The sequence below is a fragment of the Seriola lalandi genome, unplaced genomic scaffold (assembly GCF_002814215.2).
Source record: "Seriola lalandi dorsalis isolate HSWRI2012SDOR001 ecotype SW California unplaced genomic scaffold, Sedor1 jcf7180002054758, whole genome shotgun sequence".
Taxonomy (NCBI): domain Eukaryota; kingdom Metazoa; phylum Chordata; class Actinopteri; order Carangiformes; family Carangidae; genus Seriola; species Seriola lalandi.
In genome coordinates, this window is record NW_019525311.1 from 1671166 (window position 1) to 1698814 (window position 27649).

General features: G+C 40.2%; 1 protein-coding gene across 5 annotated transcripts in view; it reads left to right on the plus strand.

Moving 5' to 3' along the window:
* The window catches only part of pard3bb (par-3 family cell polarity regulator beta b), a 200585-nt gene that overhangs the window by 129311 nt on the left and 43625 nt on the right, over nucleotides 1-27649 (plus strand). For 4 of the 5 annotated variants that reach the window (XM_023424879.2, XM_023424876.2, XM_023424878.2 and 1 more), the window contains one exon: nucleotides 16033-16153. In XM_023424879.2, the coding sequence (XP_023280647.1) occupies nucleotides 16033-16153 (121 nt within the window). The remainder of the gene's footprint in view (nucleotides 1-16032; nucleotides 16154-27649) is intronic. The other variant, XM_023424877.2, reaches the window with a different exon arrangement.

Genomic DNA, 27649 nt, shown 5'->3' on the forward strand with positions numbered 1-27649 from the left:
CAATTTCAATTGCTTACACAGTGCTAATTTGTGGCTTTTTAGTCTTCATTTATCCAATATTTATTTATTACATTTTCCCCATCCCTTTCCTTCCTTAAAAGAATTAAAGCGAGTTGTAAAATGTCTTAATTTTAGAAAGCTATATCCATGGCCACAGCAGTGCTGGCAGATAGCGCTGTTCATTTATCATCACTTCCTGAAACCTGATGATGCAGACAGAAGGAAGTCCAGGTATTGGCTGATGGTAATCGATGGTGCTAAAAAAAGAAGGCAGTGTGTCAGCGGTGTCTGTGTGCGCGTGACTCTGTGTCACTTTGCGTCAAGGGCGGCGAGAGCCGTGGTGTGCATGTGGGAGACCAAGATAAACAAAATCGCTACGGACTCCATTCCATCAGCACCTCAGCAATGAAATGAGGCACCAACCGATTTACACCAAACACACACACACACACACACACACACACACACACAAAAACACTAAGACTAATGCAGTGACAAAAACACCAACAGCATGCTGCTCACAAATGTACCAAGTTGTGTGTGCATGTACAGTGTGTGTGTGTGTGTGTGTGTGTGTGTGTGTGTGTGATGAAAGATTTAGATTTAGCAAGTCATGTTGAAAGTGGCTCTAAAAGCCAACCAATGAGCTGGGTACAAGGGTTGGGCATCGTTTGAATTTTATCAATTCAGATTCTCATTCTGCTTATTCAGAATGGTAAAAAAAAAACGAATGAATAAAATATTGAAATAAATAAAAGCAGTCAAATATTTAGTAAACAGAAATATCTTTATTCTTTAATGTGTTAAGTGAACGTTCACAAAATAAACAGCATTTATTATTTACAACAATAAAAATGTACGATCCACAGACATGTGCATTCAAAAAATATTATATAAGGGATCAATCTAGAACAGTTAATCGAACTAACTGTTAGTTGTTTTGGACAGACTGTTTTAGTGGTGACAAGCACATGCATCTTTATATGTCCTATATTTTACAAGTCAATGACATCACATATTGTCCTGACTATCAACAAATGTACACCTTGTCCAGTCAAACCTAGAAAATATAAAAGGGATTATACTCTTGAATTGAGACATTTCAAGCAGAAAATAATTCTCATGAAAATATGTAATTAATATGTAAAAAACACAATGCTGGCCAAGATTGACACAATTAAATTGTAAAGCAGAAGTAAATATGCTCCAGCAAGAAAAATATGACAGTGAACGTCAAACTGCACTTATTGACCCAAAGGTGGATTGAGCGTTGACCGATGTGCAGTAGCTGCAGCAGCAAGGCAACAAACACTGCACAGTCATCAGATGTGCAACTAATCAGTTTTGCACATATTTTGCACTTTGTGTTGTTGTTTTCTTTTTTAAAGTGAAGCCACACTTCTGCCCATGTCTTTCACACTGTTGTAACATTAGCCATGCATGCTAGCTCTTTTTTTAAATGGAGTTAATTGTATTGAGTAAAAAAAAAAAGAAAAGGAAAACTGTTGGAGCTGTGGGGTCACACCAGGATCAGCTGTCCCTCACCTGACGCCGAGGCTGCTGACACTCATAAAGCTTGTAAATTCAGCAGTTGTTACTTTCAGCGTCTAGTAATTTCCTTGTTAGCCACTAATTGTTGGATTAAGAAGTTAATGATTTCATAAAGGAACAGTAATTTAAAATAGTGAAGTCAGTGAAGTCTTTATTCTTTGCCTGTTTGTTTACACTAAGTTGTGCTAGATCAATAATCAATATGTCTGAATTCATATGTTTTGTTTCAGTGGTGGTAGCTGCCTTTAATTTCTCAACAGCTGTCAGTGACACTGAGTGGCGCTGCCTCTGTGTCAGCTATTTTTCTTTATTGCCATTGTTTGCCCATGTGGTCTGTAACTCCTGGTGCACCTTCATAAATTTGAGGAGCCCCCTCAGTAATGTGACTCTGGAACTGGGCCTGAGGCAGCTCATAAATGCAGCCAGTATGCTTTCATATCTGCAGGTGTCTGTATGATGGATGTCTGTCGAGATATGTGACAAACTTTAGCAGAACAGCAACAGGTTGTGAGACTTCTGCGATAACGATGATGAAAAGAGCAAATTGATCAATAATGATGGGGTGCATGGGTAAAATTCTGTTTGCGTTTTGATGATCATGATACTGCTGCTTTAGTAATATGTTCCTAAAACATCATTTCAAACACCATGTCAGTTTCTTCAGACCGCTGACAAAGGCAGCGTCGTGTGGCAATTTACACACAGTGGGGTCTAAAAGTCTGAGAACACTTTCCTGTTCAAGTGAATGAGAAAGTGGTTTATATGAGTGTTATGACCTTATTTTTTTATTTTTGTTTTGTTTTGTTTTTTATCACTGGTTTGCTTTGAACAGCTCTGTTATAGGAGGACAGTTATTTAACCACACACCACAGTGATATATCACACTGTCTGCCTCTCAACTAGCCCACCACCTTTAATTCTAAAGGGCACAGCCAGCTCAATTCCTTATGCATGGCAGAGTTTAACGCAGACTCATTTAGTAAACCCATTGCACACACACACACACACACGCGCGCCCACACACACACATACACACAGTGAGCGAGAGAGAGAGAGAGAGAGAGAGAATGCACATTAGGTAAAGATTACACACATACACACAAAAGCATGGATGTGTTTTGGAGAAGTACAGACACATTCTCTCCCGCACTTACTCTTATAAACAAGCCAAAATTTAATTATCCATCTCCATGAATAATCTGCTGTATCACTTTCTATCTCTATTTTCTACCTGTCTCTTTGCTCAGCGGAAATTATTTCCGACAGTATGTTGTGATCCTTTACTGTTGTGGACCGGGTCTCTGACTAGCTCTTCAATTTGATGCACAAGGGCAAACAATGCACATTCACACTAGTGTTTTCAGGTTGTTTTTGAACAAATCTCTTGTTTATTATCGCAGAGTCATCTACCGAAATGCACATAAAGAGAGTGGAATGATAATACTTTTACAGCGTGATCATCTGTATTGACACTTAACCGTAGAGCAGGCTTATGTCAACGTCTTCACATCTGCCTACGCTAGAGATTATTTTCAACAAGCTGAGACATCAGGGGTCAGAAAAGCCAGCTGAGTGTGAATGAAGTGCTAAATCATAGTGGGAAAAGATGCATTTCCAACTTTGCCAGCTTGGAGTGGACATAGAGTCTTTCTCCTGGTGTCCACCCTCCTGCAGCTCGTCTGTCTCTCCTCCATGTCAGCACACAGATGGGCAGATCTGAGGGCCTGAGTGGCTTCCACAGGGAAGGAAGTAGCGAGGGAACCAGGGGGAGAGAGAGAAGGACTCAAACAAAGGAGCTCTTCAGAAAATTTTGAAGTGAAGAGCAGGATTCTTTGCCCACCTTCTGCACGTAAACACACACAGATACACCAGACAAACACACACGCAAACACACACACACACACTGCTCTCTTCCTCTCACTGGAACTCCCTCTTGTGCACTCAAACACTTAGGTGCATGTTCAAATCTGAGGTATTTACACACAGGTGCACACACACACACACGGACAAACTCAGAGTCCATTTTCTGAAGTGACCACCTAAGCTTTGAATGAGTGCTGCCCTCAGTTTTCTTGAGTGGGTGCCCCTTCCTACCCTCACCCAACCACCACCACCTAACCATTCCAAGGGCCCCTTACAGGTTACCATAACAACCACGACCTCTGGCACTCCACCAATTAGAAAACAATCAGCCTGGAGAGACCAGAGTGGAGGGAGCTTGAGAGAGAGAGAGAGAGAGAGAGAGAGAGAGAGGTGCTGTTGCACATGAGTGAAAGCTAAGTAGAGAGCAAATAACATAAAAAGACAGAAACGTGAAGAAAAAAAAAAGAAAGGTCTAGAGTGCGGTTGGTTAACATCTTACCAGGAGAAAGCACAGCTCCTCCTAACCTAAGGCACTTAATACTTATCATGAAGGTTATTAGATGTCTTTACTTATACTGCTGCTTGTTTTGAGACCGTGTTAAAGAGGCGTTAATCCACCCCTGCGGCCATTGAGCCTATAGTCTGATATGATACTGTGCTGTATTATGTGCTAAGTTCTACGTCATCTTTTTATCTGTCAGAACTAAAAAAAAAAAAAAAGGCAGATAATCAGATGCTTCTCTTCCGTGCCAGTGCAGTTGTTGTATTAAGCTGAGTAAACCTCTGCCGGATTGATAACCACTATACAGAGTTGCCACAAAGTCTCTGCTCTGCCCCCCTCTGCCTTCTTGGTGTTGCTCCATTTGTGTTTGTTTTGGGTTTGCTTGACTAAAGAGGATAAACATGTTGGAAGCGGTTTTGCCATTGGCTTTCACTCGTCCCACCATCTGCTATTGCGAGAAAAATCTGAAAACTTTTGCTGTTTGTGCTGGAAGAGCAGCCGTCCTCTCGCTGCTTTATATGGTACAGTAATACTCTTTCCTTCTGTACAGCAATCCACCAGATTTCCTGTGAGATACTTGTCAGTGTTAGTCGGTGTAAGACGCAGTGTAGTGGTTGTTAGGCTTCTTTTGTGACATTTACATCACGAGTATTAGGCCGCTAAAAGGCTGCATAAAGACTGTGTAGAATTTACGCAGCTGTAACATCTTCTGTTCTTTCCCAGACATATTTAGGTGTAAATGTAGAGATTGCTCTTGTCTTATTTCACAGAACACACTATGAAAATATAATATAAGAGTCAGAATGGTGAAATGGAGACCAAGAGAGACATAGAGGGAGCTCATACAGGAATGAGAGATGAGCTTTTAGCATTGCTTGGCCAGTCACTGGAGAGGCTTTCTTTTCTCCATGTTAATTAATCAGACATTCTCTCAGCTCATTGAGTGCCACACACACAGACTCTCTCTCTCTCACACACACACACACACACACACACAGCAATACATACTCACTCTGTTTTATCTTGCACACTTTACTTACACACGTACACGAACACACACACAGACACACACTCTTGGAGGGAGCTTTAGTGGGTGCAAGGTTGGTCTGTGCAAGTACTGTTTTCCACATCACTTTCTTCTCATAGGTAATTAGTCTTGGAAGGGTGGGGGCTTCGGCTGTGTGTGTATGTGTGTACTAAAGGGTGTATCTTTGCTAGCGTTGGGTAGGTACATGATTTTGGTGCTAATAAGCATTAAAGTAAATAATATAAGTCATGAAGAAAAGCTCATTAGTGAATGAACATAAACATAAAATGCACTGAATAATTTGCATCTGATTTGTTCAATTTTCTGTCATATTTTAGTCTGTGTTACAAGGATCTGATGCAGGGCCTCCTGTTTCTGGCCCTTTTGATCTGCAATTAATGAAAAAAAAAACACCATCGTTTATTTTTTGTGTTCAAGAACTTGAAGGAGAACTTCCTCCGTTTAGGTTTCATTGAAGAGCAGGAGAAGGCTGAACTGATGGGTGTCTATGTGCTATAACGCCTTAGATTATGACATCAAACAGGGTCTTCATCTCTTCTTTTTTAACAGGAAACCAATCTTTTCTAACCTTAATCTACTAGTTTTACTTGAGTAAACAATACTACTGTGTGTTCACCCGCTCCATATATGGGTACAGCAGATCTACAACATCTCATTTCTTCATGCATGTATGAAGAATATGGCATTATTGTGGAAACTCTATGAAAAGAAGCGTGGAATTTTCAGCCAATTTAAAAACGGAGAGAAGCATGTAGACTCAAGGACCATGACGGAAAAGATAAGTAGAAGTTTGGAGTGTTTTGGAACTAAAGGGAGGTAAAGTGGAAGGTCAAGTGGGATTACGAATAGAGAGGAAGGGAAGTTAGAGAAAGAAACAGGGGAAGCAGTGAATCAGAAGAGAGGTATGGAGAAGAGAGACCCAGAATTAGTTTGGAACTAAAGGAACAAGTTAGTGGGTGGAAGTTCTGAAGAAAAGAGGGGATTTAAATCTAAAGGCAGGAAGAGAGGGATACAGAGTAGTGAAGATGGAGGACAAAGGTGAGGAACAAGAAAAGGAGGATAAAGAAAATGATTTAGGGTCGTTGCATTGTTAGAAAAAATAAATGAAAGAAGAGGATGAGACAATGCAGGGTCCAAATTTTGTGGGCTGAAAGGACCCAAGTAAATGCAGAGATGAGAAAAGTGGATCAACTAGTGGGGAGAAAAGGAGAAAAGAAGAGTTAGCGAGGGATTCAAAGGGGAAGAGAGGCTAAGTGGGTGTTTTGGGATAATTCAACAGATGAAATGGGGAATGAGGTGGACAGAGTGAGGACATGCAAGGAGAATGAGGAGGTGGGGTTAGTGATTGTCCGGACGTGAAAGGGCACATCGGACTGAAAAAAGGAGATGGGAAAGTAGAATAAAAATAAAGGGGTAAACTGAACTGAGCTGCTGAGAGTAGAGAATGTGAAGAGGTCTAAAAAAGAGGAACGAGAAGAGGTGGGGGGGGGGGGAGGTTAGCAGACGAGAAAAGGGCCAGAGTGTGTGCTTTCCGGACTCAAAGCGCATGATTCAGCTTGGCTAATAAGGAAAAGCTCTCAAGAGGCACTCATCTGCCCCATCCCTTCCTCCCCCTTGCTCTCTTTCCGTCAATAGACCCTTTCTAGGTCTCTCTTTCCCCCTGTTGCACTCTCTTCCTCTCATTTATGATTTCCGCCTCTCGTATTTGCACAAGTAGTTCTCAATGAAAAATAAATTCCATGCAAAGGACATCCGTCCGCAATGGAGCACGTACACGGTGAAAGGACACATGGGCACATACGCTCAGGCTCTTAAAAGGACACACAACACATGAACACTCTGAAAGTTTCGAGACACAAAAGATATACGCTCAGTGACAGAATTAGCTTGGTACGTCTTTCATGTTATTTTCCATCTATAGAGATGTCTTTTTTATTCCCCTTTCATACAGTATGGGTTATTAAAAAGTGAATGAAGTTGAAATTTCAGTAGTGGCAAGCTGTAGCTAAGCAACACACATACACTGTTCTGTGGTTTTTGTGTGTGTATTGTATGCCTCATATCTCAGATCCTATTTGACAAAAAATGTTATGATTCATATTCAGAGCATTACTTTTCTTTGTATTTGTGTGTTTGTTTGTTGTTGTTTTTTTCCTGTTCACATCATATAAAATTGAAACTGTCTCTATACCAAGGGAACTTAGAGAAAATGAAAGCTCATGTTTGGGGGTGAAGGTGAAGACAAAAAATTTTGGGAAAGGTTAGTATAAGTTATTATTATTCTCAAGTTTGGTTGAAATTATTCTGGTTATGAAGATTATGATTAAGGTTTTGCTTATTAAACTCTAATAAAACTACAGGTTGAGTCCACACAGCCAGCAAATATTTCTATAACAAGCAAAGAAAATTTGACAGAGAGCACGGGAGAGGCGAGGTCATGTGATGTAAAGGTCAGCTGGAGAGACTTCTCCAACCTTCTGGAGTGAGTTGAGAGACTTTTAGTCAAGCTAGAATCAAGTGTAAAATGGCCCAACACTTTTAACTATTTTTTTACTTTTAATTATTAAAACTTTATCCTTTTGTTTGTGTGCTTTAGGCTGGTCTCTGCCAGTCTGTCAGTAGATACAATTATTTTTTTATGCTTTGGTCATTTTACTGTTGTTTGGATCTGAACCTGCAATTTCCTACAACAATTCTCCTCTTTTTTTTTTAATCCATTTAGGATTTTGATATAACCTGTTAATGCCCCTGATATAGCCTGATATCATTGTTAACTTTTATCTTAACAAAACATTTTATTGGTTGTTTTAAAGGCAATAACAACCAATTGTGTTGTTTAATTAGGAGGACTTGCACTGAAGAGAACGGAGAGTTTTAAGAGGGTTACAGTTAAACCACAGGAAAAGCACAAGAACTGTGATTGGACAGCTTATGTTTCCTCATACACTTTTTCCGATACTGGTAATTGAGAATGAAGACAAAATAAAGCAGCTTGAAGAAAGCCTTTTGTACATCTTGCAAAGTCATCTCCACTGCAGCTCCCCCTTCAGTTTTGCAGTGATCGTCGCTCTGTATCACAATAAATGAAAGAACATAAACGTGCAGTTGCAAGGCAACAGTCCTCTATTCTGTAATTACACTAAGTGAACTTTTCCATCTTTATTCTTTATCACAAACAAAGTGAATGAAAGATTTAAAACAGAATTGCAGTGAGAAATATGAACATAAATGGAGCACGATACGACATGATCGTGTGCAACACAGTAGTTTGGCTGTGGTGCTATCAACAAGTTAAATATAATCACTGGACTATGAATCAAACCCTACGCTGTAGGTATCTTTGATGGGACAGCTGTTAACCCCTTCTATCAAGTGTAAATCCAGCTTTACAGAGATGCCATCTACAGCTTATGTGGTTGGCAAAGACATTCAGCAAATAGGCGTCCTGCCACACACACACACACACACACACACACACACACACACACACACACACGGCTGTTAAAGTCAAAGGGGAGTGTTGAGCCAGACAGCCTGCTTCCATGATTTTATGCCAGAGAGTTTACCACCTGTAGCGCTCCCTCTCTCAGTCTGTCACGAACACACACACATGTGCGCACACAAAAGAGGACTTGTCTAAATAATGTTATGCCAGACAATTTTCAGTCTGTACAATGTGAATCTATATAGACACATACACACACACACACACATACACACTGATTGTCATGACGACTGGATGCCAGCTTCCTTCGCCACCGTGAGTGTCTCCCTTGTGCACGCAGGCATTTAGACAGCTAGTCTGATTGATGTCATAGCAGTCGATAGAGCACTAATTACTCCCCGCGCTTAGACGGCGCTGTGTAAGGAGCAGTGTCATATCCTGTCAGCCGCATTTTAAAAACTCGTGTCACTTCCTGTTAGGCTGGAGAGGAAAGGAGAGCAACAGAGCAACCTGACAGCACGTACATGTGCCCACACCACACACACACACACACACACACACACACAACTGCAGCGTATTACCAAGTCTTTCTTTCACTCACCCTCTCTCCCCCGGTTCTTGCCCCTCTCTTTCTTTTTTCCCCTCTGACCCACCTGCCAGAATTGGTGATCTTTTGTTGTCAAGCTTCATTAGTGGAGACGTCAGCTAATTAGAGCCAAGCAGAAGCTTGGGAGATTAGGTGGAGGAAGATGATGAAGGCCAAGGCGAGGGAGGGAGATGGAGGCAGGGCAGAGGGGATGGAGATGAGCAGATGATGAAGAGATTAAGATGGAGTGGGAGGGAAGGAGAGATGGATGGTATCAAGGTAGGGATGGAAATGACAGCAGAGATGATTGCCTGCACAAACTGTGCAGGCTGGGGCGAGGCGAGAGAGTGAGAGAGGGTTGAATGGAGGTGTGAGAAATTGAAAGTAGAAAGTGCGACAGAATTGTGAATATTTACTGCCCTAAATGACTCACGGTGAAGGGATTTGTGGAAAGAAAATCGAATGCATCACAGAAATGTCAAAATGATAGAACATATACAGTAATGTAAAGAAAGCTCATATCCATGTAACCAGATGATGAACAATAACTCACACTGATGAAGTTGTTTTTTATATTTGCAAGTAATCCTGTGTGTGTGTGTGTGTGTGTGTGTGTGTGTGTGTGTGTGTGTGTGTGTGTGTGTGTGTGTGTGTGTGTGTGTGTGTGTGTCTCTCAGTGTGAGTGCGTGTGCGTGCAAGCAGCCAAGTGAAACAGATAGAAGACACAGGCAGAGACAGAGATAATGCATTGACCTGTGTCTGTTGCTGTGGTCTGATAACGATCCTCCACTCTACAGCTAGACACCGGGGAAAACACACACGCACACACACACACAGACCAGCACTCATTTGTGGACGTGTGGAAAGAAAAAGACTACAACTCCCTCTTGTCATCATCAGTCAATATTAAGTTTCGTTTCCTCTGTTGCTCTCCCTCACAGCTAATCGACTGTGGTTTGAGTCCTGTCATTGCCAGGAGATGATACCGGCCTAAAAATAATAATCATTTTTAAACTGTTCATTTATGAGGTCAAATAGTTAAAGTATTGATACATTATTTCTCTTGTGTAACAGCATAAAGAATTATATTAAAGTTGTATTGATTTGAATTAGGTGATCAAGTATAATTAATTTAATTCACACAATTTGTATCCTTGACTAAACAAGTTTTAAGGTCACCACCTTATTAGATCTCATTCCAATGGGAAGTAAATGTTCATTTACTGTTGCACTGAGAGGACAGAGACAGTCATTTGTAACTCAGACATTTCTAAAGCGCCAAAAAACACAGTTATTGTTCGCTGCATTGATCAGCGTCAGCAGGATGCAAAGTCACAAATTTCCTACTTTCTTGAAAAGGGTGAAGGAGCCATTTATATACAGTATGTACCACCTCTTAAGCTTTTGAATCGATTGCAGTTCATGTTTTCAAGCTTTATTGATTTTTTCCAAATGGCTATCATGACTTTGTGTTTGTGCTAATGAAAGGAAATCTGACTTTACTTCTTTTTTTTTTTCAGAAGGTCAACAGCTCTGCCAGTGGGTAGCACTTTTATCCTTTTCTTGTCTGTTCACTCCAAGAATGCAAGACCAACACACACACACACACACACACACACACACACACACACACACACACACACACACACACTCTCAGACACATTCTGATATTTGGGAAGTAAAGTCTGATTTTACTCCCTCTGACACTGAATTGTACCACACTACATCCATGAAAGAGATGTCAGTAGCTTTCTTTACATATATATGTATTGTTTAGTTTCTATGTTTTTCTAACACACACTCACATGTACACATACCTGCATAGATGTTATAAATCAGACTGAGCTAAGAATCTGAGTAACATATTTCCCCTGTGTACATCTAACTATAGACTATACATCACCTGTGTGTTGTTAGTGTATGTGTGTATCTGAACACATACATGTGTGTGTTGCTGCATGTATGGCAGAATGTCCTTTGGTCATTTTCTGTCAGATTTATGAAACCTTTCAGCCCAAAGTCATCTGTTAGAGAACACTAAAAGCATTTGCTTGACCTGTCCTTTCTCCCTGTCTTCGTCTCCTCTTCTTTTATACTGTATCCATCTTTTCCTCTGCCCCTGTCTTTCTTTGTCTGGAACCCTTAATACATTTTTCTGATGGACGGAAAAGGCCAATAGATCTTCAGGTGACAAATCACTGTGTTTCCCTTTAGATACCAGCACTGGTGTTGGTAATGGATTTGCCACATTTGCACAGTTTTTAATTATTGATGATGTTATTAAGCCAAGCCTAAAGTCAACCCTGGCTAAGGTATTTTCACTTAACAGGAGCATTAAAGTTTAAATAAATAAAACATCTTTCAGAGAATTTAAACCTATGCATAGTTAATTATTCCTGAACAGACTGTGTTACTACAGCATTTGACAGATCCCACATTATGTCATTAAAAATTAATGTTAAATATACATGACCTTTGAACACGTCACACTTCATCCTTCCCTCAACACTGGAGACTTCCTCTTAGATGGCAAGATCCCAAAAACTGATTTAAAGGGAAACCAGGAGACGTGTTTTAACGCTATAACTTTAAAGAAGAAACTGCACGTCTTATAACCAGTCTTGTAAATATTTATGGGCTTTAATGACAAAAACGTATTCCTTTACTGTGGACATTGATATATTTTAGGGCGTTATTAATGGAACAAAGCCCCTCAATTATTAATAGCAGCATTATTAACAGCTATGCCGAGTTTCAGATTCTGATTTTAAACATTTATAGAATTATTATTGGTGTGACAGAGCAAGAGCAAGAGATTGATCTCTCTCTCTCGCTGTGTGTGTGTGTGTGTGTGTGTGTGTGTGTGTGTGTGTGTGTGTGTGTGTGTGTGTGTGTGTGTGAGCGCACATGCGTGCGTGTGTCTGTGTGTGTGCCCACACTTGAGAGAAATAAGAGTTTGTTCTTGCTGGGGTAAGACTCTGCTTTTATTTTGAAACACATAAACCTTACATATGACTTTTATTTTAGATGTCAGAATCAAACCTGAATATCCTGAAGTATATGACTGACTCATCTAAAGTTAATCCTGATGTGAAAGTATGGGTGATTAAAGCAAAAGTGTTGATATGTTTTAGGTGCATAGTCATCTACTCTGCAGAACAGTGCTATGGTATGTGGCTGTTACCACATGAATCAATGCTAGTGGTGTTTAATGACCACAATGGTAGTTAAAAAGTGAAGTCATACAGTTCTGCTTCTTTTATAGCTTACTTGTTTCTCTGAAGCTAATCAATAACTTCCACAGTTCCTCAGTATGTGGTCATGGAAATGTTTGCATACTTATGCGCAAAAGTGTGTGTGTGTGTCTGTGTGTGTGTGTGTGTGTGTGTGTGTGTGTGTTTCTGTCTGTCTGTGTTTATCATATTTATTTCTCCTCGAGCCCACCCTCTTCCCTCTATGTGGGGTTATAAATCGTATAAAGTACCCTTTGTGTGAGTGAGTGTGTGTGTACTTATGAGTGTTTGTTTATGTGTGTGCATGCGTCTGTGGGCATAAAATAAATGTTGTGTACATTTTACCACCCTATTCTCCCAGGCCATCGGTCAATAAAATAGAGCAGAGGGTGTGTGTGTGCGTGTGTGTGTGTGTGTGAGAGCATATTTGCATGACTTGTATATCATCTGGTGCTCCTCCTGACACAAATCATTTCTACTGTGATGCATAAACATGAGAAAGCACAGCAAAGAAAAATGTGCACAAAACAGAATAGGACAGAGAAGAACCAAGAAAACAGAGTAGATAAAGAATAGAAGTGATCTCGGGACTCTTTGAGCATTGCATAATAAATTTTTCCTCAAACAGCCAATGTAATGGCTATACAGACATTGTCCATAGCTAGCTAACAGTGTATGCAGCAGTTTATGTTTGTGTGAGACTCAGACTGTTGCCAAAACCCACCAGAAACTCCAGCGGTCTCTGTTCTTTCCCTCCAGTTCCTCAGTTTTGTATGTGTTCAGGCTGTTGATGGAAATAGCCTCAAACATTTACTTGGACTGAAAGAGTTAAAAGTAAAAGGTCACCAAATGCACCTGAAAAGTCGGTAAATCTAGCAACAAAAGCTGTAAGTTGGCAGCATTGCTTATAAATGCCCCCTTGATGACATTTCGTTTTGCCAGAACAATGGCCAATGAGGAAACTCCAACACTTGGCCAACCACTGGTGTAACTGAAATCACTTAGTCAATCAGTCACAGACATTCATTTTTCCAAGGCTGGTCTGGTTGTTGTGGTCCAGCTTTAAGGAAAAAAAAAAAACCTGACATTTCTTAGATTTAATTTTTTTAATTGTAAAAATTTAATTGAAAAGAAAATGTTGGAATGAAACAGAATAGAGAAACAAAGTAACAGGACAATCAAGACTGAAAAATGTTGTTTCTCTTGGTCATGAGATGCAATTAGCATCTGATTTCACTGTGCTTCAAATTTGCTCTTTGCACAGTCGATGCTGTGTGTTACTGCTGACACAGCGGTATTTCTCTCTGCAGCTAGAATATGGAGCAGAAACACACCCGTACACAGACACAAACACACACAGATACACCGACTTTAGATTGTGTTTCGCTACAATGCAGCCCCCGATACAGTGTATACTGTACGTAAATGCAGCTTCCCTCAATCTCCTATATGACTCCAGTCAATTTTAAATGGGAAAAAAAGAATCAATGAAAGACAGCCATTTTCCTATATATTCTGTTTTTCATTGTTTGTATATTCTCATAAATTAACATGAAAAATAAAAATAAATTAGATTCAGATTTAAGAGGGAGACGCTCTTTGGTGCATGAAGATGCTGACAAAAGGACATTTAAACAAAGTCATGTTGTAACATGGGGGTGAGAGCAAAGCTCAGACATGATTTGTGATGTGAGACTGGGTGTAATGTGTTTCAGAGCTGTGGATATTACAGTCATTCTCACAGCTCTCCGGGTTCATGGTTTCAGAGAGTGGAGTGGGGGTGAAGGGGCAGGATTCAACAAGAGAACAGGTAAAGGAAACATAGGGATAGAGAAAAATAAACTTGTGAATGGAGTTCACATTTTGGGAAAAATAACATTGGTTGAAAAGCATGACCTATTTTTTTTGGTGCTTTCTCATTTAGCTTTTATAGCCACATTATAATTTACATTGGCATCTGTGAGGAGGGTTTTGTTTTCAGGACAGTATTGTTTTAGAGGAATTAATTCCTTCAGAATGACATTATTGCAGGACCTCTCTTTGATAGTCACTATGCTAGTGTGAAGCTTCCAAGAGTAATAATTAGACAATGGAACCACTTTCAGTCCGCTTGCTAATGTGCCAGCAACTTGAATGTGCCACATCATTGTCTATCATGTTGCTAACCCTTTTGTTACATTACTTGTGGTATGTTAAACAATGCAATTCAGTTTTTCCCCTGTCCACCATCATCACTGTGGAATGTCTCTGTCTCTCGATGATTGGACATACATGGACTTTTCTCCTCTTAGCTAATCTGTTTTTGTGGGCTGTGCATAGACACTGAATCACCGAATTGCCAGTTTGAAGAGTAAACACACACAGTCAGTGCTAAATCAGGGAAGAAGTCTGTCTTGACAAAGACTCATTTTTACATGAAAGAAATGTAGAGTGGATATGCTTTCAGATGGGCTACTGTATTTGAGCTTAGCTCATATGTATTTGCACCTCTATGTTGAGTGTATGATGATTGGCTCTTGTCTGTATTTTCTGAGCATCTTCAGGGTTTCTCACCTGGACCACGACCCCTGTTAGGGATGGACTATCCCAAGCAGCCGCTGGTTTCCTAAAGCTCCCTCCAGAGCAGTTATCCCTGATCTTACAGTTTTTTATCAAAGTCTAGATTTGACTGGGGATTTCCAGTTTCACAGAAACAAATACCCACACATCTAAAACAGAGCAATATCCATGCACATTATGGGTGACATGCTGACTCTTTGTAGTGCAACAGTTTTGCATGACCTCTCTGATGGCATAGTTTACAGAGTGCCTTGGAGAAAAGGGAGAGAGTGGGTTGCTATTATTCTGACTTTTCATAAGTCCTGGTGGTATATCAGTGTGTTTTTCCTCCTTCCACCAACTTGGTTCATGAAATTGCACAGTGCAGTTCTAATGGTGCATCTGGGAACATATGTGTAGATATGGCTTTCCATATTTCCATTATGTGTGGGTGAGTGGATATGTGTGTATGTGCATGACTCACAAGGGTGCCCAGGGTTCAGTGGTGATATGCTGCATATTTCCTCTGTTGACAGAGAGAAAGAATATTCATAGAATGATTGATGTTTTTGTTTTCTTGCCTTTTGCAAGAGAAAAAAGGAAAAACATGGAACCCCAGATATAGATGTAGGCAGTCAGAACGGTTAAGAGATTGATCTGTGCATGTGTGCGTGGCACAGGCACGCACGCACGTGAGTGTGCACATATACAGGTGGGTCTTTCTAGTCTTTATTTCTGCAGTCAAATTTCTGCACACTGATGTTGGGAAAATTACTGTTTAAATAAACAAATGGCTTCTGTTGACTCGCTCATCATCAGGACAGCTATGTTCTGGTGATGCCAGAGCTCTTAAAAGTTTTTTCATTTTATATTAATACAGATTTGATCCGGTGACAAAGACTTATGTAAAAACATATAGCAAACTATAATTGATCATGCATGTTGTTAAGTTAAGCCCAGAAATCCCCAAATAGTGCTGAATTTACTTCGTTTTTGGCTGCATTCCTGCGCCTGTGGGGTCTGAAAATTCTTAATTTTCACCTTGCATGTGTAACAACTTAATTAACCCAATTACATGTTTGTTTTTCAGAGCCATGTAAAAAGCTTGTTTCCTAAAACATTTTTGTCTTCTTTTGCTTTTGTGTCTCTGTGTGTATGTGTATGCTTGGTTGCATCTGTGTGCCTGCCTACTCTACTTGTGTGTGTGTGTGTGTGTGTGTGTGTGTGTGTGTGTGTGTGTGTGTGTGTGTGTGTGTGTGTGTGTAGCAGTGTGGACAGGATCCAGCAGCTACGGAGAGAGTACCAGCAGGCAAGAAGAGAAGGAATGGTACCACCTTATGAGGAGCTGGACCCACGACGCAGAGGGCACGAAAACGATGCACACAGGGTAAGGAACATCAAACGCACACATACACACATGTACATATGGACACACAAACAAGCGCACAGCGACAGGAAAGTCCACTGAAATATAGATCAGGTAAATCTCCTCATAGTCTCTTAATTTGAACCTTTTTTCTCTCCTCATATTTATTTTACTCCTCATCAGACTGTCCGTCATCAGAGCACACACCAGTACATTGTGTGTGTATGCACATGAGTATTTGTGTGAGTCACTGCTTTTATTGCATCTGTTGAGTGATCGAGGCCCTTTAGCTGTCATCCGCGAGTTGCTCTTTGACGTGAACGGCTCCTGCAGGTATTGAGCTGATAGGACTGGTACGATCCACGTTTCACTGAGGATGAGACACGGAGGAGATAAGTGGAGGTTTTACTTGCTTGTCATCTTGCAGGTACTGTTTTTCAAATCACAGAATCATAGTCGAGTCCTCACAGATCCACGTCTGATCTCAGGCTGCCTGAGTCATGCTGTAAAAAAGCTCCAAAGCACATCTGCGATGCCGTAATGACGGTGTATGATTAATGTGCTAACAAGAAATCACCTCCCACACTGGTACCAGGTGTCACCCCGGCATGACTTTGTTTGCAGCTGTTGCTAACCAAGTGTGAGTACTTCTATTATAAACATGTTGCTAGGTATCACATTTTATTTTTGTTAGTCTGACAGCGCCATTGTTTTGCTGTAGCACTTGGTCAAACAGACACTGACAATATGTCCCTTTTTACCTGCTGATTTCTTTTGGTTATTTTCTTGTGTGTTGTGGTAATGGTATTGGCATCTCCTCTTAATGCCTAAAGTCTAGACTTCTAGACGTCTAGTGAGTTTTTATGATTTACATTGTTAATAAAGGAGGTGCAAATCAAAACCTGTGACATGTTTGACAGTTTGGTATAAGGCTTGTGGTTTATTCCAGGTTTCATAAAGCTCTGCTGCACTATTTCTTCCACTGTTGACTCTTTCAGACACAATTTATTTACACAACACATCTTATTTGTCACTCAACATATAAACTTGGGTGAGAGAACAATTTGAGCTGATGTCATGGAAAATCTAGATTATTTATTATTCAGTTATTGTGAGTGGATGTTAAAACTCTGCAGGGATACACAGTGATGCAGGCGGCTTCAGGCTCCTTATTTGAACAAAGAACAACCGCTTATCGTTTTTTCCTTCCTGCTAACTAAAACAAATCTTAATCACACTCTTTCAGCGATGCAGTACGGTATCACTGAGTACAGTTTGTCTTTTCAGGACACACACGATGCCTGGTCTGTTTCTGCCTTACTTCAAATCCAACTTCCCTGCTGTAAAATTAGGTGCCTCCTGAATTTCACCTTGCCTCCTCTTGTCACACTGATATTTAAGCTTCCAGGCTTTTTTAGAAAAAAAAAAAACTAAACAAAATTAGGTCTTCACTGTGGAGCTAAAATTAATCACCTCTGACAAATGGACAGGTTTATTGCAGCACATCACAGTTTAACCACTGCACCGCGATCGACACTTCAATTCAGCTCAGCTGGACAGAGACACAAGCTTTACTTCTATGCTGTCAAACTTCATTAAACTATGGTTAAAAGATGAATACAAAATAAAATAACTGCATCATTTTACTGTTGATCAGCATTCCATAATTTAATCATTCATTGAATCATTAATGTTTTCACTTCTAAGATGAAATATTTTGATAGAAAACACTTCAGGGTTTTAAATGCTGAGGAGATGACTCAGCGTGCTTATGTGCTTGGGTGTGTATTACAGTATGTGTATTACTTAATGGAGTTACAATACACCAGGCCACGAGTCCTCAGGGTTGCGTAGGAAAATGACATTATGTGCTTGTACGTCAAGAAATACAGTCAGCACAGTAGAAGTCAGTGCTGCCTGCAGGAACCCACATACCAGGGAATTACTTTCTAAATGTAGTAACTGAGTCAATGCATGAAGAGAAAAAGAGGTCTTCTTATAGAGTATCTGTAGGTCTTTTTTTCTTGCCTGCTGTAGACAGTAACAGTAGTTGTGACTTTTGGCTCTCAGGAGACAGTTTTTAGGAAACTCATTGACTCATAATAGACAAGTGTGTTTAACTGATCAGTTAATTCATCAATTTTCAGTAGTTTACCTGGATCCAGGTGTGGATGGATTATGAGAGAATGGGCCTCTGGGCAATAGAGTGTTCCAGATCCTGAGCCCACTAGCAGAGAAGACTTGGCCACCCCTGGTCCTTAGACCTTGACTCTGGAGCAGCTGAAAGGCCACTGCTGTAGAATATCAGACTGAACAGCTCTGTAATGTAGCCGGGCACCAGGTCATGTGGTGCTTTAAAAGGTCATTGTGTTATGTTCAATTCACTTGTTAAAATAAAGTAAAGAGTACAACAGGTGTAATATGATCCGGTTGCTCGGTTGTAGTTTTGCAGAGCCTGTTGGCTCTATGAGGATTCAGACAAAAGTAGAAATAAGAAGACGATGCTTTGGGATTCCACAATATTGTGACATTTTTCAGTATTTCCTGATATTTTATGGACCAAACCAGTTAATCAAGAAACGAATTGGCAGATTAGTTGATAATGAAAGCAGGTTTACATCCGTAGTCAGTAGTTTATTTAAAATTTATTCTGGGTTCTAGGGTGCACTGAAGTGGTGTTCAATCAGTGTGAGTTTTATGTAAATGCTGAAAGTGACATTGAATGATTCAGAAATGTAGCGCCTTTCGTGTATCCAAATATACACCTGCCCCACTTTAATTCAGATATAAAATTAATTTGGTCTGTGGCCAGCTAGGGGCAATCTCCTTTACCCTGCGATCGATAGCCGCACATTACACCGCTCTCTGCCTCCAAATGAGAAAACTTTTTTTTGTTGTTTATAAAGCAGAGAGCGAGAGCAATTAGCATGCTTCAGAGGTGGAAATTAAGTTTGAAGTTGGAAAGTAAAAAAAAAAAGGAAAAGAAAAAAATCAAAAGAAAAACAGACCAGTAGCAGTTGCCATAGGGCCTAATAAGCCCCTCTCATTAAGGATGACGCATTTATTAATTAAAGCAGAGGCGATTATTTACCTGACTGGCTTTCTGTGGGAAGGGGAGAGGGAGAAGTAATGGTTATAGAGGTGAGCCGACGGCAAACTAATCCAACTTCACTTTTATTGGTTTGTTTGTTTCTCCTTAAGACGTTTTTATTTTTTGTATAGGACCTGCTGAATGACTATGGAAAGTAAAAGCAATGGAAACTTACGTGTAGAGAGAGAGAGAAACAAAACCAGAGATGAAGGCAGAAGGGGAGAGTTCCTCATGCAATGTTGCCACAGTATATTGTGTGTGTGTGTGTGTGTGTGTGTGTGTGTGTGTGTGTGTGTGTGTGTTTTTTCCCCCTATGGCTCCATTACCATCTCACTGATTCATGGTTATGGGTTAGCTGTCTCCGCTAGCAAAATTATGTTTGCCTAAAAACAATTATCAAGCATCAAAAGCCACACCACAAGTTCGTTTCCAAGTGAGTGCATTGTGTGCTTGTGGGTGGGTGTGTGTATTTTGGAAGACAACAACAGACTTTCTCCCTAAGGAGAGGGGAACTAAATCAACAGGGTGCCATTGCTTTTGCCGCACACACACACACACACACACAGTCCTACACAGAGGGTATGGAAGCCAATTGTTATGGTGGGCGGTGTGACACAGCCTTTATTATAGGATTTAATTATAATGAAAAGCTTTCATCTAGTTTTTTTTTGTACTTTGGGGTTTAATATGTGTGTTCATTTACAGTTAGTCATTTAATTACTAATGACATTTAGTTGTGTGATGCAGAATGAAATAGCACGGAAACCTCAGATTTAGAGCACACTGAGCTGCAGTGCTGCTGCCTGCTCATTGTGCTGCTTTTTGTTTTTGCTTCATCTTAAAGGGTTGCTACGCTCCTTTTTGCAACCTCCTGTTTTCTTTATTGTACAAATTTGCTCACCTGAAGCTTGTCAGTATAGCCACAGTCTGACTGAGTAGTTACTAAAGTCACTGGAACAGTTCAGGACCAAATACTTTGCTCGAGAGCATTTTAATGGTCTTTTTTCCTTTTTCCTTAGTAACTGTGTTCTTGCTTTAAAAACAGGTTGGAGAGAGTGTGCAACTTTCTGCTCATGGGACTCATAGTCAGGGGTCAAAGAGAACATTAGATGCTCATTCAGGCTACTTATCTCCATTCTTTTGCCCATTTTCAAAATGTCACCCCCCTCAATAGTAGGGAAAAATGTAGGACATATCTGAATAAGAGCCATTTAACTGCCTAAGTCCCACTCAAAACCACCCCCACAGGGATTGGCATGCTGCTTGTCTGAAGGTGAAAGTGTTTTATTGTAATCCAAACCCATAGCTGATGCACGTCTTTACCTCTGTCTCCCCCCATCTTTATCTATGTCTTTCTGTCTATGTCCTTCTATTTCCTATTATTTAAGCAATTCTACACGTTTACAGCATGAAGACTAAATATGAGTTTACGACCATAAGAAATAATTCATCAAGTGAAAATGCTTTTTGTCAGGGGACATAGTGGAAAGCTTCAGGACTGTATTGTGATCAAGCCATCATGGAAACATTTTACTCTTACATTTCCACATTGACTTGATCAACAAAATAGATTTTGCAATCAATTCTGGTTAAATTACTCAAACTCTTTATATAGACAATTATAATTTGCATAGATTGCTTCAAAAGACAACAGGCATGAGAAAAACAGGTAATTAGAGTGTGATACTGGTAAATATTCATTGTTTTCCTCCAAGTTATACTGAGTCATCATGCTTAGCTCCTGTTCGTATAGCTGGGCGCCAAATCCTCAAAACTGAAAACTTAAATCATTAGCAATACAGCATACCAATGAAGTGAATTAATATAATGTAATGCATTTTTATGTCATATAGCACAGCTGTGCTGTCGTCAGTATGCCAGTTTGCAAACTAAGGAAGGATATCTGAATAAGTCATTTAATTGGATTATTAACTGTTGATGATTTTTTTTTCTTTTTTTTTTTTTTTTCTTTTCCACTCATGCATCTGTTTCCTGTATCCGTTTCAGCATCAGGGTGCTGACTATCCCAGCATGTACTGAAGGGTGAAAGGTGAGAAACACCCTGGCCAGGTTTTTAGTCTATCATGGGGCAGAAACAGAAGACAGAAGAATACATTTGCACTCCTATTCTTACCTACAGGGAATTTGTATTTGATGTAATCAGTATACCTCTGCACTGTGGGAAGAAAACCCACACCGAAACAGGGAGAACATGCAAACCCCACAAAGAAAGGTCCTAGCGCTCTGGCCGGCAGATAAAAGTCTCAGAGTTGGGAATTGTGGGTTTGGAAAAATAAAACTTCACTGTCTGAATTGTTTCCCCATCTACTCCTGATACTGTATGGATGTGTGTCCAGCCAGCTGTTCCCTTCAGTTCTTTATTTTTTCCAGTTGACAAAATGTTCTCTCCGTATAATGAAGCTTTGAATTCGGAGTGAACTGAATCCAATGAGACAATCAGAAGGTTTTTATTTACTAATTTGATATTCTATTTCCCCTTCACGCACTTAAAAACATGCACGCATACACACACGTAGTCCCTGTGAAGTTTAGACCATGGCAATAAGTCAAGGCAAGTGATGTAATGTGTTTTACATCCTCTTCAAAACCATGACAAGTTCACTTTTAACTCTGCCAGCCATTTAGTATAGATCAGATCATTTTGGAAGAACTGCATGATGGTCTTTTACCCATAACAATTCACTGCTGATGAACCAATTCACCAGAAAATGAAGACATATTGTTTGGTCAGATATTTTGTCAACTTTGTCAGTGTTTGAGTAAAGTATAGCAACATATGGCACTGGCTGAATTAAACTTTGGAATATTTAAGACTGTGCTTTCCTGTGAAGATAATCGTTTGAAAGCAGATGTCGCTATTGTCTTCAACAAGTCGAAGGAAACACATATGTAACAGATTCAGTTTTGTTGCTATTGGCACTTAAGATCAAAAATGCCCCTGGACATACAGTAACATTGGCAGACTTGGTCATCTGTGCCACCTCCAAATCCATGTATAGTTATAAGAGGATCTTGTATCATATCCTGTTGATCAAGACTGAATTCTTTGTACTGTCAGAAATACGTCCGGATCCATGTTGTAGTCTGTCTGTGTGTGTGTGTGTGTGTGTGTGTGTGTGTGTGTGTGTGTGTGTGTGTGTGTGTGTGCGCGTGTGCGTGCGTGCGCGTGTGCGTGCGTGCGTGCGTGTGTTTCTGGCATTTCTTTTTCGTCTTTGGTCAAGGTCTCAGTCCCCTGAACTGAGTCCAATATTCTCCCTAACCTTGTCACTATTACCATCCAGAGACAGGCACGCCATTGTGTGATTCACAATAGAATTTGGGAAAATCCCGGCACACTATTCCCACAACCTTTCTTATTTTATCTTCTCTTTTTTTGCCCATTTTAAACTGACTACTGTGAAATCTCTTCTTTTTTCTCACTTTTATCCATTTGTCCTACCCATTCAGCATGTGGACAGTGTAGGGTATGTTGTGAATTTACATAAAAGACTAACGTTTTTTCAGCTTAATCAAAATTAAAAAAAAAATAAGATTGTATTTGTTGGTAATTTAACCGTGCATTTTAAAGACTCTGTATAAAGTCTCTAAAATGCACGGTGAGCTAAATTTGACAGATGAGGGAATCTCTGCAGTGGAAAACAATAGTTCCACAACTTTCTTTTTAATGGTCTTGACACCATCCCAGACAAACTAAATAGGTTAGAAATGCTGGGACACTGACACAGAGTATTGACTTGAGCAAATACAGAAAGGCTTTTCACCATGATAGCACAATTTAGTGCCACATTCTGTATGTATGTGGGCATATTAGTCATGAGTATCACCCACTGAGACCCGTGACTAACAATGAACACAGTTTTTCCATCCTGTACAAAGAGCCATATTTCTCTATTTGGAGTGCAGGGTGAAGTAAGGTGAGGTCTCTGATTCCTCAGGCAAGACTTTTTTTCCCCCGTTATTTATTGCAGTTCTGACTAAACTTGTATCCTGTGAAAGAATCAGCTTGTCTCATTGTGCTGCTTATGTTTGACCATGAATGGATCACCTACCTTTTTTAGTGACATTTCATAGTATACATCCACCCTATAAGCCCCCTGTGAGATCCTGCTTAATTAATTAGCAAATATTTTAAGTAAGAATATGTCATTTGGAACTCAAAATGTCTGTACTATAAATATGTGGTATTTTTGCGGTTGGGAAAGATGTGTTTTCCCTGTCTTTCATTAAAGAAATCACAAATTTAATGTGTAATATTCTCACAGTTAAAGTCTTTTGTTGAAGGTTCTTGTAGTTTGCTTAAGTTTTATTAGTTTGTACTTCTAGGTTTGAACTTAAACTCTATTCCTACACAATGTCTGAGCAATTCCTGCATTCAATATATGGTAAGGGGATAGTATTAGGAGTATTTGTAGTTAGTATTTCCTGAATAAGATCATGGCCATTACGTGATGTCGTCATCTCCAAATTTGGCAAAAGAGCATGCATTCTGTCGGAACAGTGCAAGTATAAGGAGAGACATGATTTTCATTGATTTGGGTATATACTACTCAAGCACAGCGGATTGTAACGGAACAATAATGGTTGAATTGCTGAATTTCAGCTTTAAGGGTGTGTTCACATCGATATTGGGTGAACAGTAGAATAGATAAGCAGCACTGTCGACAGTCCCTTCATTCTAGAGTAATGCCTCAGGCTATTGATCCTTCCACATAAGGCAACCAATCACTGTTTATGGCTAAACAGTCTTCTTCATTGACCAAGTCAGTCATGTGACCTCAGTCAGACTCAGCATGTCTTTCTCTTGATGAAGTTCGAACTGCAGATAAAAATCCCCCCAACAAGCAAGAAGTGAAAATGGCTACAGTACATGGCTAGCATGGTTAGGAGCATCACAAAGATGCTAAATGTCTCTTGATGTCTAAGCTTTGTAGACTTCATTGAGTTATTGATTACAAGGGAGTTAGGTTTATTTAAGTGTCTGAAATATTGTTACTTCATGTACTATATATAAAAAGGCTATGATTATTTCACTTCTGATTAGAACTGACAGTGTCCTGCAGTACAAAGTCAACACAATAAAAAATGTGTCACTGTGTTACAGTTTCTGAACGCATGGTGGTAGTTGGTATAAATTGCATAAATCAGCGTTTATAGGTAATAATTCTAATTATAGTTTCTGCTTGAATGAAACTTGTTCTGTGAGACTAATGCTATAAATTTAGGCCTCTAAAATAAGATATTTTGTCCATACCATGGAGGTGTACTTGGCAGACCTTTATATTTGTCATTTTACAGCCATGCCGGGGCAGACAAAACCTCTTTGCCCTCACACTTTCCACACTCACGCATACACACACACACACACACACACACACACACACACACATAACCCTTTCCTTTGTGACCTCGAAACTGTTCATGTGATTTCAGCCATTATAAAACAGAAATAGGCGTGCTACCTTGGTAGTTTTATAGGTGGACAGGCAGGGGATCGAACCCCAACCCTCTATTAATAAAAAGGGACTGCAGGAAACCTTGTAGCTGAGTGTGGGTCTTTGTTATAACAGACAGGGTTAAGAGAGTTGTTTGTGCGCTACATAAAAACTGTTTTTTCATCTCTCTCTCAATCCATTCTCTCTCTTCCTTTCTCTCCATCACATTTACTCTGGTTCATGTTCTTTCAGCATTATTACTTTCCCTCTCCAATAAGAGGTACATCATTATTTTTTTCTATTGAATATGACATTGAAGAATGAAATGCTTATGTTGGTTGGTTGAGAGGATTGTAAGGGTCCAACCATTCATACATCTACAGACGCGTGACACATGAAAGGAAAAAACAACATTATGTGTGTTGTAAGGTGTTGAGCCACCACGTGGCACCAGAACAGCGTCACTGCTCCTTGGCATTGAATCTACAAGTCTCTGGACTCTGTTGCGGAGGGATGAAAACCACTTTGCCAAAAGATATTCCCCCATTTGGTGTTTTGAGTACGGTATAGCGCTGCTTAACATGTCGGTCCAAAATCTCCGGTAAGTGTTTTACTGGGTTGAAATCTGAGATTTTCATATTCATCAAACCGTTGGCTGACCCCTCGTGCCCTATGATTGGGGGCATTGTCATCTCGGAAGAGCCCACTCCCATCAGGATAGAAATGTTTCATCTTAGGATAAAGGTGACCCTTCCCTCTAAAGTGTCACCAAAATGTCCCCCATAGCATAACAGAGCCGCCCGATCTCCTCACTGCAGAGGTCAAGCATTCAGGCCTTTACTGTTGTCTTGCTGTACGCCACACATGCACTCACCCACTTGTAGAGAACATGGTGCAGAATGACTCATCTGACCATTTCTGCATCTCTGTAGACCAGTTCCGATGGTGTCTCTCAATTGTGCATTCATGTATGTAATGAGGGGATTTAGCACTGCAACCCTACTATAATATGGAATTGTGTAATTGTCTCTTGCTGTCACAGTCTGATCAAGTTCTGCATTGACATTCTCAGTCAACCGAGGAATAGTCGCTCTTCAGTTTCTCCTTATATATCGCACTAATGCACGAGCATCATGGTCACTGACCGCAACTCCTGACCATATTGACTGACGTCTTACCCATCGATCTAAATGCAGATGTCACTTTAGTCACTGTTCCTGTGTAAACATGAGCCAGTCTAGCTCCTGCCATTCATGCCCCAACAATGAACCTTCTTTCAATGAACCCTTTTCTTCTTGCCATCTTGATACAAAATCTGAATCAACTGGGCCTGCTCAGCATTTTCATACCTGCCACAGAGCAAGACTGAATGTTAATAGTTTAACTGTACCATGCAGCGCACATATGTGGAAGCATCTGCATTTAACTCATTTAGTCAGGTTACACTTTTAATTTGTATCCTCCTGTCACAGAGTTCAAGCACTTGGACAGAGAGAAGGATGGAAAGATGTGCATGTAAACACAGTATATATTCAGTATGTAGTCAGAACAAGTGCAACAAGAAAAGCAGAATTTGAGAGAAGAGAGAGAAGGCAAAAAGTGAGTTTTGTTCTTCAGTATGCCAACTGTACCAAGTAAGATCATATTTCTCCGGGCTCCATTATTAATGCCAGCTCTGGGTGACTATAAATCCACTGGAATATACTGTACCACATCACCCAATCACCAAAGACTGCACTACTGGCAGCAGACACTCACACCTCACTTACAGACTGCATTCCTAATCTCATGATTTGAAGGGGATGCGTATCAAAGGGGTCTAATGTGTAATTTTTTTTTTTTTTTGCTCATTCAGCATACACACCTGCACACAAAGTAACGTACACACAGATGTGCATACACACAGATAACAGAGCACAAGTTCAAACATGAAGACACAGATTAACGCACGCAGCCAGCATGCTAACACATACAGTACAGGAACACGCTTAAAACACACAATCAAATGTGCGAATACTAAACCGCAGCTTTTCTCGTGGAGAAACACATTTGTGCTGTTGAAACCCATTGCTCGGATCATATTCTTTTACTTTCCATCTCTGTCTGAATACACACAATGTGTAATGAACTTATATTTAACTGCGGCTCCGTTGTACGAGAGAGACTTTTCGACTGTGAGGACTCTCCCTGCGTTAAGCATTTTTGCAGAAAAGCCCCTTTATCGACTTCGCTGACAGATTCGACTAAGAATTGAATCGCATTACAAATCTTACCCATTGCACAAATTGGATAAGGTTTAGTGTTTGGCATCTCTGGGGACTTCCAAAGTAAATTCACCGTCTGACACACCAGCATTCTTCTCGAAGCAGCAGGGTAGGACCTGCACTCCTTCAGTGAACACAAGGATGACTGACTGGATACAGAAAATGAAAGCTAATAGAGAAAACATGTCAGGCTGTTTTTGTGCAGAGACATGAATGACTAAGATCAGATGGTTCGCAAATATTATCTGGCGCAGAAGTTACAAAAACAGCATTGGCCTGAGAAACACACATACGCACGCATGCATGCAAACATATCAGCATACACACACAAGCACACATGAACACAGTCACACATCTGCACACTTTTCAGTCAAACAGTGGTGTTTCCTGTGTGATCATGGGATTGAGCCCAGTGCTGTTAGTCACTCTGGCCTTATAAGGACAAGTGGAGCGTTGGAACGGTACAAATGTGCTGAATCAAATGGAACAGAAAGGAAACTGGGCTTACACTGATGGTCCAGAACAACTGTGAGACAGAGAGAAGGAGGGATCAAGACAGAGAAAATAAGTGGTTAGACGGAAAAGACAAACGCAAAGCAATTAGAGAGCAGATATTCTACATTTGACAAGCTTTGCTTTTTATTATGCAGCATATCTTCAGCTATGTAATGTACATTTTCTTCAGATTGAAAATGTTCTGCAAAGCATG